Source organism: Lissotriton vulgaris, unplaced genomic scaffold (assembly GCF_964263255.1).
Source record: "Lissotriton vulgaris unplaced genomic scaffold, aLisVul1.2 SCAFFOLD_275, whole genome shotgun sequence".
Classification (NCBI taxonomy): Eukaryota; Metazoa; Chordata; class Amphibia; order Caudata; family Salamandridae; genus Lissotriton; species Lissotriton vulgaris.
In genome coordinates this window covers 280,585-295,085 of record NW_028252092.1, presented here as the reverse complement: position 1 = coordinate 295,085, position 14,501 = coordinate 280,585, and the positions used below count along the sequence as shown (strand labels likewise).

Genomic DNA, 14,501 nt, shown 5'->3' with positions numbered 1-14,501 from the left:
TAATTTGCTGTCAAAACAGTCTCCAGTCCAGTTTCAGGTCCTATGGTCAAAGCGCCGTAGACTCCAATGAGTGGTGTTGATGCCGGGGATGAAGGATGCTGCAGATGCCGAAGAATGCTGAGGAGGCTGATCCAGTATCAGCATCTTTGTGGGATTACTCCTCGGTCACAGTGGGGTGACTTTGGCATCAGTGTCGATCTTCTTTGAAGCCCGGGTAAAGTCCAACTAAAAAACAGTTGCCACTGGTTTACTGGTCTCTGGTCACAGCAAAACCAGCAGCTCCCTTTAACCGAGGCTAGTGTCTGTCTTGGGCAACCAAATAGCACTCCGACAACTCTCCTGGGTGCAGCAGACTCAGGCACAATTTTTAGGAAACAAATTGGTCTCCTGGGCTGCAAAGTTAAGTAATCGGTGCCACCAAGGCCGGCTTCTTTAGCTTTGGTGGCCCTGAGACTGTAACAGGGAGTCAGTCAAAGGACTCTGGGAGTCACTCCTTCTGTCTGGGGCTCAGGCATAACTCTTACTCGAGCAGACAACCATACATATATATCTATATAATGCTTTATTTAAAAGGAGTCACAGACATGGGGTCTTCTGACCCCAACAGGCTTCCATTCCATTGATGGCTGCTTTTCCTAGTGTATCCCAATTTGTTGCCTACCTCATGAACATTCATGAGGTAGGTCGAATTGTGACCCACTAGGAATCTGTCATTTGAATATCGACCTATTAGTACATAGGTCGGTTCGCAAATTACCACAAAGGTTGCACAAATACTGGTTGAAAATTGCGACCAATATTTTGTGACCCGTGGTGTGTACATCTGTCCCCATATACCATAAACATGCCAGACCCATTGGCTTTCTTTTGGCAGCGTCTGCTCTCCAGAATCTTTGGTCAGCTGTGAAATTAGTTATATTCAGCCTCAATAATGAGTCCTCTGCCCAAACAAGAGGTCTAAGGTTGCTGCAGTGATTTGGCAACATATCCACTCTTACAGGTGATGCTGTGACGGAGGGCGTGGCGGTGGTTCAGGGGCCAGCTCTCCGCAGCACCCACACTTCAGATGAAGGACTCTCACCCAGTGCTGTGAACTTTTTTGTAAAGAAGGTAAACTCAGGATCCTTGGATTGACTCAAGCTCACAGACTTCAAAGGGTCTGTACAATGACTGCTCTTGTAACTGATGGAGAGTCAACAGCACTGAGTCCACATGGATACTCTTCACCCAGGTACCACCATGAGAGCAGTAGGGCCCTGGTGCAGTGACACTGTAAATTCAAGGCATTGCCACCTGAATGTACAACATGAAAGTCCCAGGTTACTGACTCTTGCTACATACAGGAGGATGGTTTTCTTGAGAGACGTCCTGTGCAGCGCTTACCACTGTCATTAAAGTCCTTGGGAGTGCTGACCACAGACTGAACCTTTATCTTTAACAGAGAAGCGTTTGCTCCACCCTGGAATGATCTGTAGTTGCCATAAATTGCACGGCACGGGGCAGTCACACGCTGGCCGCGCATTCCAGCTCATACATTGTCGTGGGTGCAGCCCATGAGATGTATCTGGGTCACTTGATCTCAGCTGGTCAATAACTGGTGCTGACAATAAAGAGCTTCCCTGACACTGAAACAGGAGGTGATTGGAGGAGGAGCCTGAGTGTTGCCTACCGGCTTCCTTAGCCAGGCTGCACCGCCGCTTGACACCCGCCACTGGCCTCCATCGTTGGCATCTCCAAGGAGCTTCCTCCAGTCCATGTCTTCTCCCTACCATGCAGCTCTTTACACTGTACAGTGCGACCTCTTGAGTGCATAATTACATTTATAGTGACTCCAAAACTTTGGCTTCCAGCGTATGGTCAAGGTGGGCCTTCATTTAGTGGTAAACCTTTACCATTCACACTCCATCACTACTTGCCTTGACGCTATGTTGATATTCAATGGCACGCTGTGGATATAAGGGGGCATGGATGAAAAAAACTAGATATTTTGTAGAATATTGTATCGGGACATAAATGTCCCTTGCATGGTATACAGGGATGACTAGACGTGGGTGGAACTCAGTGAGATCCAGCCAAATTCCGCCAAGGGACCGCAATCATGCAACTCGTGCTACAATTTATGGCATGCAGCACGAGCACCGCTGAAAGTCACTGCGAACTGCACCATGCGTTGAGCAAGAGCACTTGGCCATTCGGGTTGGTTTCGCTGCTGTTCGAGTAGGAAATCCACTCTGTAGGGCAGCAAGGAAAGTTGCTGTGCTGTGTCGAGTTAATGGGAGTGAGCAGAACTGCACCACATCTACTAAGCAATGGCGCAGTTCTCCTCTCCAGCTCTGGTGCAGTGTTGGCAACCGAGGGCACACTCAGACATCCTTGTGCCATACTGCAAGGGTGTCACCATTGAGGTTAACATAGTTTTGGTGCAGGACAGGGTCCTTTCCTGAAGAAAGTGGTCCATTTCCTATGCAATAACTATGGGGTAGATTTACAAGCCCCTTGTGCCTCATTTACGCCGCAGTTGCGTCACTTTTGTGACGCTTCAGAAAAGGGGGTGGTGATGAACAGAGTGTCTGAATTAAGCAGACCACTCTTACCCAGTCCAAACATCAGGGCTTGATCCATCACCGTTTTTTAGCTCACTGCACCATCCCAGCTCCGAACCTGGCTACATGCAAATTAGTCTGACGCTGGCCCAGTGCGTCATGGGAACAGGGCAGACCAAACTACCAAGCCAATTCTTATACTGGGAAGGAAACAAGCTTCCGGGGACCGGTTTCTGGCATTTCAGCCGTCTTCGGCCCGGCTTGCTTGAATCCTGATGGTGCAATGAGCAAGGGACTCACATCTGAGTATACCCTTCCACGCTTATGGTGGACAAAAACGATTCAGAAAAGGGGGTGGTGATGAACAGAGTCTCTGAATTAAGCAGACCACTCTTACCCAGTCCAAAGATCAGGGCTTGATCCATCACCGTTTTTTTAGCTCACTGCACCATCCCAGCTCAGAACCTGGCTACATGCAAATTAGTCTGACCCTGGCCCAGTGCATCATGGGAACAGGGCAGACCAAACTACCAAGCCAATTCTTATACTGGGAAGGAAACAAGCTTCCGGGGACCGGTTTCTGGCATTTCAGCCGTCTTTGGCCCGGCTTGCTTGAATCCTGATGGTGCAATGAGCAAGGGACTCACATCTGAGTATACCCTTCCACGCTTATGGTGGACAAAAACGATTCAGAAAAGGGGTTGGGCATGAACAGAGTGTCTGAATTAAGCAGACCACTCTTACCCAGTCCAAAGATCAGGGCTTGATCCATCACCGTTTTTTAGCTCACTGCACCATCCCAGCTCAGAACCTGGCTACATGTAAATTAGTCTGACCCTGGCCCAGTGCATCATGGGAACAGGGCAGACCAAACTACCAAGCCAATTCTTATACTGGGAAGGAAACAAGCTTCCGGGGACCGGTTTCTGGCATTTCAGCCGTCTTCGGCCCGGCTTGCTTGAATCCTGATGGTGCAATGAGCAAGGGACTCACATCTGAGTATACCCTTCCACGCTTATGGTGGACAAAAACGATTCAGAAAAGGGGGTGGTGATGAACAGAGTGTCTGAATTAAGCAGACCACTCGTACCCAGTCCAAATATCAGGGCTTGATCCATCACCGTTTTTTAGCTCACTGCACCATCCCAGCTCGGAACCTGGCTACATGCAAATTAGTCTGACCCTGGCCCAGTGCATCATGGGAACAGGGCAGACCAAACTACCAAGCCAATTCTTATACTGGGAAGAGAGAGCCCGGCTTGCTTGAATCCTGATGGTGCAATGAGCAAGGGACTCACGTCTGAGTATACCCTTCCACGCTTATGGTGAACTTTTGTGACGCAGCAGCGGCGCAAAACCTGCACTATGGTGCGGGGTAAGTACAACGTGGCGCATCTGGGAGATGCGTCATGTTGTAATGCCCTGCGCCACATGTAGGCGTTTCTGCGCAAGGGGGGGGGGGGGGGGCGTTCCGGCGCAGGAACGCCTCCTAAAAGTGGCTGAGTGCAATCTACAAGATTTCACTCAGTCACTTTGGGACCCATGCTGTGTCAAAACCCTGCGCCTGCTTGAAGCAGGCATAAGGACTGATGCAGCATTGTACACATAGGGCCCCCAGAGCATTGCTGGAGCTGCGTCGCGCTTTACAGCACAGATGCGTGACGCATCTGTGCCGTTTTTGCCCCATGGTGCGCCGCATTGTAAATGCGGCGCATCCACGGTGGCGGAACCGTGACGCACAATAACTGGCGCATCCCTGCTGATAGGCAGGGATGCGTCAGTTATTGTAAATCTGCCCCGTTGTTTTAAGGGAATGTCCTCTTTGTATGTGACTTGCAAAGAGAAAAACTAGGAGAAATAAAATATCTCTCCTTGTTAAGCTGACTCAAAAATGTGGTACGGTTTCTAGTCAAGGCCCGCCCTTTGGTCTGTCCCTGAGTACTGCTTCAGGAAGGCTGATGACATCCAGGTGCAATGAACCCAGACACACAGAGATGACGTGGAACCAATCTCAGACCTCAGAAGCTGGGAGATAATATGGGACCAGTATCAGAACCCAGAACTTGAGAGACGATGTGGAACGGATCTCAAAATCCAGACCCGGAGAGATGACGGAGAACCAGTCTGAGAATCCACACCAGGAAAGATGATATGGAACCCGTCTTAGAATCTGAGAGATGATGTGGGGTGAGACTTAGACCCAGAACCTGAGAGATGACGTGGAACCAGCCTCAGAATCCAAACATGGAGAGATGATGTGGGACCACTCTCAGAACCCAGAACCTGTGAGGTGGCTTGGATTTAATCTCAGAACCCAAACCCAGAGAGATGGCATGTAAACAGTCTCAAAAACCAGAACCTTGGAGATGGCGGAGAAACAGTCTCAGAACCCAGACCTGGAGGGATGACGTGGAACCAGTCTCTGAACATAAGTACATTTTTAACACCTTATTGACGGCATCATTGACTTTCACCCTGTACGTGGGTTCACCGGGATTGTCAAACATTGACCCATAGTTGGCCTGGTGCTTTGCCAAAGGACTTGTGTTCTGGCATTCTGACTGTCTGGTCTGCCCATGGACTGGTTCGCACGGCCAGGACACGCCTTAGGCACCCTGGCTTGTTTGAGGAGGTACGTGAGTCCGCTGTGAAGTGCTGGTTTCTGAAAGTGGTAGTTTCTCAGAGGAGGATGAAATGTGATTGGTCATGAAAGACCTTTCACAGAGGCTTTGTCCTGGAATGGTCAATACAAACACTTCACACAAAGATGTACCTGAATGGAAGGAGTGTGGTTCATTCCGGGCTAGTGTTCTCTGAGAGTGACGTGGATTTGTATGAGACAAATAACCCAACATCAAAGCAACACAAGATACAATGAACCCAGCAGAGGTAAACCTTCCTGAGCTTAAGAAGACACCCACTGAGTTTTAGTGGAACCTAATTTTGAGAATAAATGACGTGCCGCCACAAAGCCCGCTCGCCGCAGGCCATAGGCATGTTTGGTTTGGCCGTGTGCACATACAGCATTAGGTGATGGATCTCGTGCATTCAAGCACACCCTATGTCAAAGGTCACGCGCGTGGAGTTATGCCTATAATGGAAAGTGTGCGTTTCTCAACATCACAAAAACTTAGAAATGATAAGAGTCTAGGTGTGGACCATGACAAAGCGCTGGGTGGGATGTTTGCTTCTCCTATTTACTGTTCTCTTTGGGCTTTGTAAGTGTTGTGAGCAGGAGTCAGGGCTCTGAGGTATATAAGGAGCCCCTGACTCTGGGGATCATGCAGCAGGAGTCGCCTTCCTTCATTTTGTGTACCTTGAACCAACGACAAGAGCCATGAAGTGGTTGCTCCTTCTTTCGCTGCTGGCGGTGGCCGAGTGCCTGCTAAAGTGAGTATTAACCATGCTCTGTGACTGAAATCCTAGGGGCCAATTTATGAGAACCCTGCCTCACTTTTGCACCACATAATGTGGTACATGCGTGACACAGGGCTCTCAATCCGATTTATGAAGCTACGCTAAGCCCCCATGCGTGATGTTGAGTGATGTAACCTGAGTAAGTGGCGAATACTTGCGCCTCCCGAGATGAGGGGCAACGAGGAAAAATATATTTTTTTCTCTTCGTTTTCTCCTTGTTTTCTTTCCTTTCCGTGTGTGCTGGATTCTGCAGCGCACATAGAAAGAGGAAATCGCCTTCTGGGATTGTTTTTGCGGGGGAAGGCGCCCCTGCAAAACCCAGCATGCAGTGGAGGCACCCTGGCATCATGGTGCAGGGGTGCCGAAACTGCGCCAGCACAGGGGGGAAGGACAGAAAATCCCTCTATTGCATAAATACGGTGCATCTTGTAAAGGCAAGGGGCCTTTATTCTTTCGGTGGTACTTTTACTGGTACCGTTCGATTAGAAATCTTAGATCAGCTGACATGGGGTTGATCACGGTGCCTCGTATTAGGAGAGCGCGCTGGGGGGGCAGAAGCTTTGTGCTGGGCACAGCCAAAGCTTGGAATGCCTTGCCCCACGCCCTCAGAAAACTGACGGACCTTATGGCGTTTAGAAGAGCTTTAAAGACATGGCTGTTTACCATCTGATACCCTAACCTGCCTCTATCTCAGGAGTAATACTTAGCGTCAGGACACCTACGGGTAACAGAGCGCTGTATAAATGCCAAAAATAAATAAAAATCCCTGCCCTCTCACTCTGGCGTAGGACGGCGCTGCCCTGCGCCAAAATCCACTAAATGTGGCCCTGATATTCACACTTCCAGACTTGAAATGTTGCCTTTGAGGTGTCCTCTGCCAGGACCCAGGGTCCTAGGCGCCGACTCTGTTCCATCCAAGGGTCTCGAAAACCTTCTACATAGGGGGGCTTCAATCGCTAGTTCGACTGCCCCCCTACCTTCTCGAGCTCTGCACGGCTCATGCCAGGATGAGGGACCCTCTTGAAGGCTAGACTTCCATGAGATAGAACCAGGTATATGTCAGGCCTCTCGTGGTGGCGGGGACAGCACACAACCCACTGAGCGTCCATGCATCTCTGCTGAGGGCTGAGGCACCGTCACTCACTCAAGCAGAGACAGAGGCCTTTGACGCACTCACACACATGCAGCGGGGACCCCTGGGTCATTCTTCTGCACCTAAACACGTTTAAAATATCAACACAGCAGAGCTGAGGACAATTCATTCTTCTTTACACAAACCCGTTTAGTGTCCCTCACATGCAACGCACACAGCACACCACAGCACCCCACAGCACACCACAGCACACCACAGCACCCCACAGCACACCACAGCACGGGTCCCAGCTCCTCTCTCTGTCGCTCATCTACTCTATCCCAATGCCGCTCTCTCTCTCTCTCTCTCTCTCTCTGTCTCCCTCCCCACTCTGTCTCCTCCTCTTCTGTGCTCTCTCTGTCTGCCACTCTCACTCTCACTTTCTCTCTCTCCCACTGTCCTTCACCATCTTTTACGCTCTCTCTGTCTGCTGCTCTTCCTCTTACGTTCTCTCTCTTTCTCTCTCTCACCCTCTTCTGCGCTTGCTCCCTCTCCTTCTGTCTCTATCTCTGTCTTTATCTTCCTTTATCTCTCTCCATTTCCTTCTTTCTCCTTCTCTCTCTCTCTCCTCCTTCCTCTCTCTCTGTCTCTCTCATCCACTCTTTCTCTCACCCTCTTCTGCTCTCTCTGCATGTTCACCTCTCATTCTCATTCCCACTTTCTCGCTCTCCTCTTCCTTTCTCTCCGTCTTTCTCTCTCTCTCCCTCTCCCCCCTCCTCTCTCTCCCTGGTTCCTGGCCTGTGTGCTGCCACTAGCCTCTGAATGAACTTGTGCCTGTACACAAGGCTTTTAAACTTGATCCTGGTGTCAACTGGTCCTCAACCCAGTGTGGCGTTTATTCACACTCAGACGGTTTGAACCCACCCCTCGTGTGACACACAAGCGCATTTGAAGCTGCTGCTAAAGTAAACACAGGCGCGCTCTCCAATGAACTCAGGGGGAGAGTGAACAGAGGAGGCGCTTCAGCTGACCCCCCCCCCTTCTAAGCACTTCAAAGAGATAACCTCTGATCTCGCAAAAATAAAACAGTCTCCCAGGCCAGTGAGCTGCCTACCTGCTTGTCTTCTCCCCCAGTGAGCCAAATTCCATCTCCCCTCCTCCCCCAGTGAGCCAAATTCCATCTCTCCTCGACCCCAGTGAGCCACATCATTCCATCGCCCCTCCCCCCCAGTAAGCCATATTCCATCTCTCCTCCTCCCCCAGTAATCCATATTCCTTCTCCCCTCCCCCCCAGTGAGCCATATTCCTTCTCTCCTCGACCCCAGTGAGCCAAATTCCATCTCTCCTCGACCCCAGTGAGCCAAATTCCATCTCTCCACCTCCCCCAGTGAGCCACATTCCATCTCCCCTCCGCCCCAGTGAGCCATATTCCTTCTCCCCTCCCCCCAGTGAGCCATATTCCATCTCTCCTCGACCCCAGTGAGCCAAATTCCATCTCTCCACCTCCTCCAGTGAGCCATATTCCATCTCTCCTCGACCCCAGTGAGTCAAATTCCATCTCCCTTCCTCCTCCAGTGACCCATATTCCATCTCCCCATCTGCCCCAGTGAGCCAAATTCCATCTCCCCTCCTCCCCCAGTGAGCCAAATTCCATCTCCCTTCCTCCCCCAGTGACCCATATTCCATCTCCCCATCTCCCCCAGTGAGCCAAATTCCATCTCCCTTCCTCCCCCAGTGACCCATATTCCATCTCCCCTCCTCCACAGTGAGCCATGTTCCATCTCTCCTCAACCCCAGTGAGTCATATTCCATCTCTCCTCCGCGCCCTGTGTGCCAAATTCCATCTCCCCTCCTCCCCCAGTGACCCATATTCCATCTCCCCTCCTCCCCCAGTGAGCTATATTCCATCACTCCTTCCCTAGTGAGCCATAGTCCATCTCTCCTCCTCCCCCAGTGAGCCATATTCCATCTCCCCTCCTCCCCCAGTGAGCTATATTCCATCACTCCTTCCCTAGTGAGCCATAGTCCATCTCTCCTTCTCCCACAGTGAGCCATATTCCATCTCTACTCCTCCCCAACTGAGTCATCTTCCCACTTGCCTTCTCCCCAATGAGCCTTATTCCATCTCTCCCCCACCCCGGTGAGCCTTATTCCATCTCTCCCCCACCCCGGTGAGCCATAGTCCATCTCTCCTCCTCCCACAGTGAGCCATATTCCATCTCTACTCCTACCCCAGTGAGCCATCTTCCCTCTTGTCCCCCCCTCCAGTGAGCCATATTCGAGTTTGCCATCTCCCATGTGTGCCATCTTCCATCTTGTTTCCTCCCCCAGTGAGCCATCTTCCATCTTGTCTCCTTCCCCAGTTTGCCATCTTCTATCTTGTCTCCCCGCCTAGTGACCCATCTTCCATCTTGTCTCCTCCCCCAGTGAGCCATATTCCGTCGTGTCTCCTCCCCCAGCATGCCATCTTCCATCTTGTCTCCTCCCCCAGCATGCCATCTTCCATCTTGTCTCCTCCCCCAGCATGCCATCTTCCATCTTGTCTCCTCTCCCAGTGTGCCATTTTCCATCTTGTTTCCTCCCCCAGTTAGCCATCTTCCATCTTGTCTCCTCCCCCAGTGTGCCATCTTCCATCTTGTCTCCTCCCCCAGTGAGCCATCTTCCATCTTGTCTCCTCCCCCAGTGTGCCATCTTCCATTGTGTCTCCTCCCCCAGTGTGCCATCTTCCATCTTGTCTCCTCCCCCAGTGAGCCATATTCCGTCGTGTCTCCTCCCCCAGCATGCCATCTTCCATCTTGTCTCCTCTCCCAGTGTGCCATTTTCCATCTTGTCTCCTCCCCCAGTGTGCCATCTTCCATCTTGTCTCCTCCCCCAGTGAGCCATATTCCATCTTGTCTCCTCCCCCAGCATGCCATCTTCCATCTTGTCTCCTCTCCCAGTGTGCCATTTTCCATCTTGTTTCCTCCCCCAGTTAGCCATCTTCCATCTTGTCTCCTCCCCCAGTGTGCCATCTTCCATCTTGTCTCCTCCCCCAGTGAGCCATATTCCGTCGTGTCTCCTCCCCCAGCATGCCATCTTCCATCTTGTCTCCTTCCCCAGCGTGCCATCTTCCATCTTGTCTCCTTCCCCAGTTTGCCATCTTCTATCTTGTCTCCCCGCCTAGTGACCCATCTTCCATCTTGTCTCCTCCCCCAGCATGCCATCTTCCATCTTGTCTCCTCTCCCAGTGTGCCATTTTCCATCTTGTCTCCTCCCCCAGCATGCCATCTTCCATCTTGTCTCCTTCCCCAGTTTGCCATCTTCTATCTTGTCTCCCCGCCTAGTGACCCATCTTCCATCTTGTCTCCTCCCCCAGTGAGCCATATTCCGTCGTGTCTCCTCCCCCAGCATGCCATCTTCCACCTTGTCTCCTCCCCCAGTGTGCCATCTTCCATCTTGTCTCCTCTCCCAGTGTGCCATTTTCCATCTTGTTTCCTCCCCCAGTTAGCCATCTTCCATCTTGTCTCCTCCCCCAGTGTGCCATCTTCCATCTTGTCTCCTCCCCCAGTGAGCCATATTCCGTCGTGTCTCCTCCCCCAGCATGCCATCTTCCATCTTGTCTCCTCCCCCAGTGTGCCATCTTCCATTGTGTCTCCTCCCCCAGTGTGCCATCTTCCATCTTGTCTCCTCCCCCAGTGAGCCATATTCCGTCGTGTCTCCTCCCCCAGCATGCCATCTTCCATCTTGTCTCCTCCCCCAGCATGCCATCTTCCATCTTGTCTCCTCCCCCAGTGTGCCATCTTCCATCTTGTCTCCTCCCCCAGTGAGCCATATTCCGTCGTGTCTCCTCCCCCAGCATGCCATCTTCCATCTTGTCTCCTTCCCCAGCGTGCCATCTTCCATCTTGTCTCCTTCCCCAGTTTGCCATCTTCTATCTTGTCTCCCCGCCTAGTGACCCATCTTCCATCTTGTCTCCTCCCCCAGTGAGCCATATTCCGTCGTGTCTCCTCCCCCAGCATGCCATCTTCCATCTTGTCTCCTCCCCCAGCATGCCATCTTCCATCTTGTCTCCTCTCCCAGTGTGCCATTTTCCATCTTGTTTCCTCCCCCAGTTAGCCATCTTCCATCTTGTCTCCTCCCCCAGTGTGCCATCTTCCATCTTGTCTCCTCCCCCAGTGAGCCATATTCCGTCGTGTCTCCTCCCCCAGCATGCCATCTTCCATCTTGTCTCCTCTCCCAGTGTGCCATTTTCCATCTTGTTTCCTCCCCCAGTTAGCCATCTTCCATCTTCTTTCCTCCCCCAGTGTGCCATCTTCTATCTTGTCTCCTCCCTCAGTGAGCCATCTTCCATCTTGTCTCCTTCCCCAACGTGCCATCTTCCATCTTGTCTCCTTCCCCAGCGTGCCATCTTCCATCTTGTCTCCTCCCCCAGTTTGCCATCTTCTATCTTGTCTCCCCGCCTAGTGACCCATCTTCCATCTTGTCTCCTCCCCCAGTGAGCCATATTCCGTCGTGTCTCCTCCCCCAGTTTGCCATCTTCTATCTTGTCTCCTCCCCCAGTTTGCCATCTTCCATCTTGTTTCCTCCCCCAGTGACCCATCTTCCATCTTGTCTCCTCTCCCAGCGTGCCATTTTCCATCTTGTTTCCTCCCCCAGTGAGCCATCTTCTATCTTGTCTCCTCCCTCAGTGACCCATCTTCCATCTTGTCTCCTCCCCCAGTGAGCCATATTCCGTCGTGTCTCCTCCCCCAGCATGCCATCTTCCATCTTGTCTCCTCTCCCAGCGTGCCATTTTCCATCTTGTTTCCTCCCCCAGTTAGCCATCTTCCATCTTGTCTCCTCCCCCAGTGTGCCATCTTCTATCTTGTCTCCTCCCTCAGTGAGCCATCTTCCATCTTGTCTCCTTCCCCAACGTGCCATCTTCCATCTTGTCTCCTTCCCCAGTTTGCCATCTTCTACCTTGTCTCTCCCCCATTTTGAGCCATCTTCCATCTTGTCTCCTCCCTCAGTGAGCCATATTCCATCTTGTCTCCTTCCCCAGTGAGCCATCTTCCATCTTGCCTCTACTCAGTGAGCCATCTTTCATCTTGACTTCAGGCATGAACCCATATGTCAAGGTCTCTACCGCAGTCCACGATGTGGCCCCAGCTCTTCCATCGAGGTCCCCTCTTGTGGTTGAACTCTGTAGCGCCCCCCCTCTAACTGGGATCCCGGGGTCTGCTCTCATCTTCAACACTGCATACACTGATCCCCACCACTCCTCCTGCTCCACCCTTAGGTACACATCTCTGTTGTTCTGGGACCCCGAGCCCCACGGAGTGGCTAGTGCTCACTTCAAGAATTCGCGGGACTCAAAAGAGGTGTTGATTCTCTCCTCGAGGTTTTGGGATATCCGTTGAGGTAAGGGTCCTATAAGAGATTCATTATCCTAGGAGAGGAGGTGCGTATGTGGAGACTGTATAAAAGCTTTAAGAACAGAAAAGGGTGTCCTCTCCAAATAACCACTGGGGCATTGGAATAGTACCAATATTAGGGACAACAAGAGAATTTAATCAGATCAAAGTCCATCCTGATGGGTACAGAGTTCAAGTTCAAGTTCGGGAATTTGTATAGCGCACTGCTCACCCAGAGGGTCTCAAGGCGCTTGGGTAGGGGGTTCGTTATTTGTCGAAAAGCCAGGTTTTAAGTTCTTTTCTGAAGGAGATGTGGTTTTGCGTGAGGCGGAGGTGAGTGGGGAGTGAGTTCCAGGTCTTGGCAGCGAGGAAGGAGAAGGATCTACCACCCATGGTGGATTTTCAGATGCGCGGGACAGCGGCGAGGGCTTGATTGGACGATCTTAGTTGGCGGGTGGGTTCGTAGAAGGACAGTCGAGTGTTGAGGCATTGGGGTCCTACGTTGTAGAGGGCCTTGTGTGCGTGGGTGCGAAGGCGGAATGTAATTCTTTTGTTGACGGGAAGCCAGTGGAGGTCTTTTAGGTGTCTGGTGATGTGATCTTGGCGAGGGATGTCTAATATGAGTCTCGCTGATGCGTTTTGGATGTGTTGGAGTTTTTTCTGTAATTTTGCTGTGATTCCGGCGTATAGTGTGTTACCATAATCCAGTCAACTCGTGACCAGTGCGTGGGTGACAGTCTTTCTTGTCTTGAGGGGGATCCAACGGAAGATCTTTTTGAGAGTGCGAAGTACGTTGAAGCAGGAGGATGAGACTGCGTTGACTTGTCTGGACATCGAGAGAGAGGAGTCTAGGATGAAGCCAAGGTTACGTGCATGATCTGTGGGTGTGGGTGCTGTGCCCAGAGCGGAAGGCCACCAAGAGTCGTCCCAGGCGGAGGGGGAAGATCCAAGGATGAGCACCTCCGTTTTGTCTGAGTTGAGTTTTAGGAGGCTATGTTTCATCCATTCGGCTACTTCTTTCATGCCTTCGTGAAGATTGGTTTTGGCGGTGTTAGGGTCTTTGGTGAGGGAGAGGATTAGCTGGGTGTTGTCGGCGTAGGAGATGATGTTAAGGTTATGTTGACGCGCGATGGAGGCGAGTGGACTCAGATAAACATTGAAGAGGGTGGGACTGAGTGACGACCCTTGTGGTACGCCACAAATGACTTCCGTGGCCTTAGAGTTGAATTGGGGAAGATGAACTCTTTGAGTTCTCCCAGCGAGGAATGAGGTGATCCAGTCCAGGGGTGTTCCTTGAATTCCGATGTTGTTGAGGCGTTGTATAAGGGTGCTGTGGCAGACTGTGTCGAAAGCGGCGGAGAGGTCGAGCAGAATGAGGGCCACTGTTTCCCCGTTGTCTAGTAGTGTACGGATGTCGTCGGTTGCTGCAATGAGGGCGGGTTCGGTGCTGTGTTTGGCTCAAAACCCGGATTGCGATGGATCGAGGTAGTTGTTGGATTCAAGGAAGGCGGCGAGCTGGATGTTGACGGCTTTCTCTATGACTTTGGCCGGGAATGGGAGGAGGGATATGGGTCGGTAGTTTTTAAGTTCAGAGGGGTCTGCTGTGGGTTTCTTCAGAAGGGCGATGAGTTCGGCGTGTTTCCAGCTATCTGGAAAGGTGGCAGAGTTGAACGAGCAGTTGATGGCATCACGGAGATGGGGTGCGATGATGGAGTCCGCTTTGTTGAAGATGTGGTGAGGGCAGGGGTCAGTTGGCGAGCCGGAGTGGATGGAGTTCATTAGGCAGATGGTGTCTTCAGTGGTGATTGGGTTCCAGGCGGTGAGGTTGTTGGTTGGCGGAGTGGGATCTGAGGGGGGTGGGGAGGGTTGACCACCGGGAGTATTCTCAAAGCTGTTGTGGATGTCGGCAATTTTGTTGTAGAAGAAGGAGGATAATGCGTCGCAAAGGTCTTGGGAGGGAGTGATGTCGTTAGATGCTGCGGTGGGGTTGGTGAATTCTTTGACGATGTTGAAAAGTTCCTTGCTGTTGTGAGTGTTGTTGTCGAGACGATCCTTGAAAGCTGATTTCTTGGTGAACCGAATCAGTTGGTGGTGTTT

General features: G+C 51.6%; 1 protein-coding gene across 1 annotated transcript in view; it reads left to right on the top strand.

Annotated features, from left to right (window-relative positions):
- The first annotated feature begins 5,813 nt into the window (after nt 1-5,813).
- Nucleotides 5,814-14,501, top strand: part of LOC147662667 (pepsin A-like) — a 44,267-nt gene continuing 35,579 nt past the window's right edge. The window contains exon 1 of the mRNA XM_086950988.1: nt 5,814-5,933. Coding sequence (XP_086807114.1) covers nt 5,881-5,933 — 53 coding nt within the window. The 5' untranslated portion in view covers nt 5,814-5,880. The remainder of the gene's footprint in view (nt 5,934-14,501) is intronic.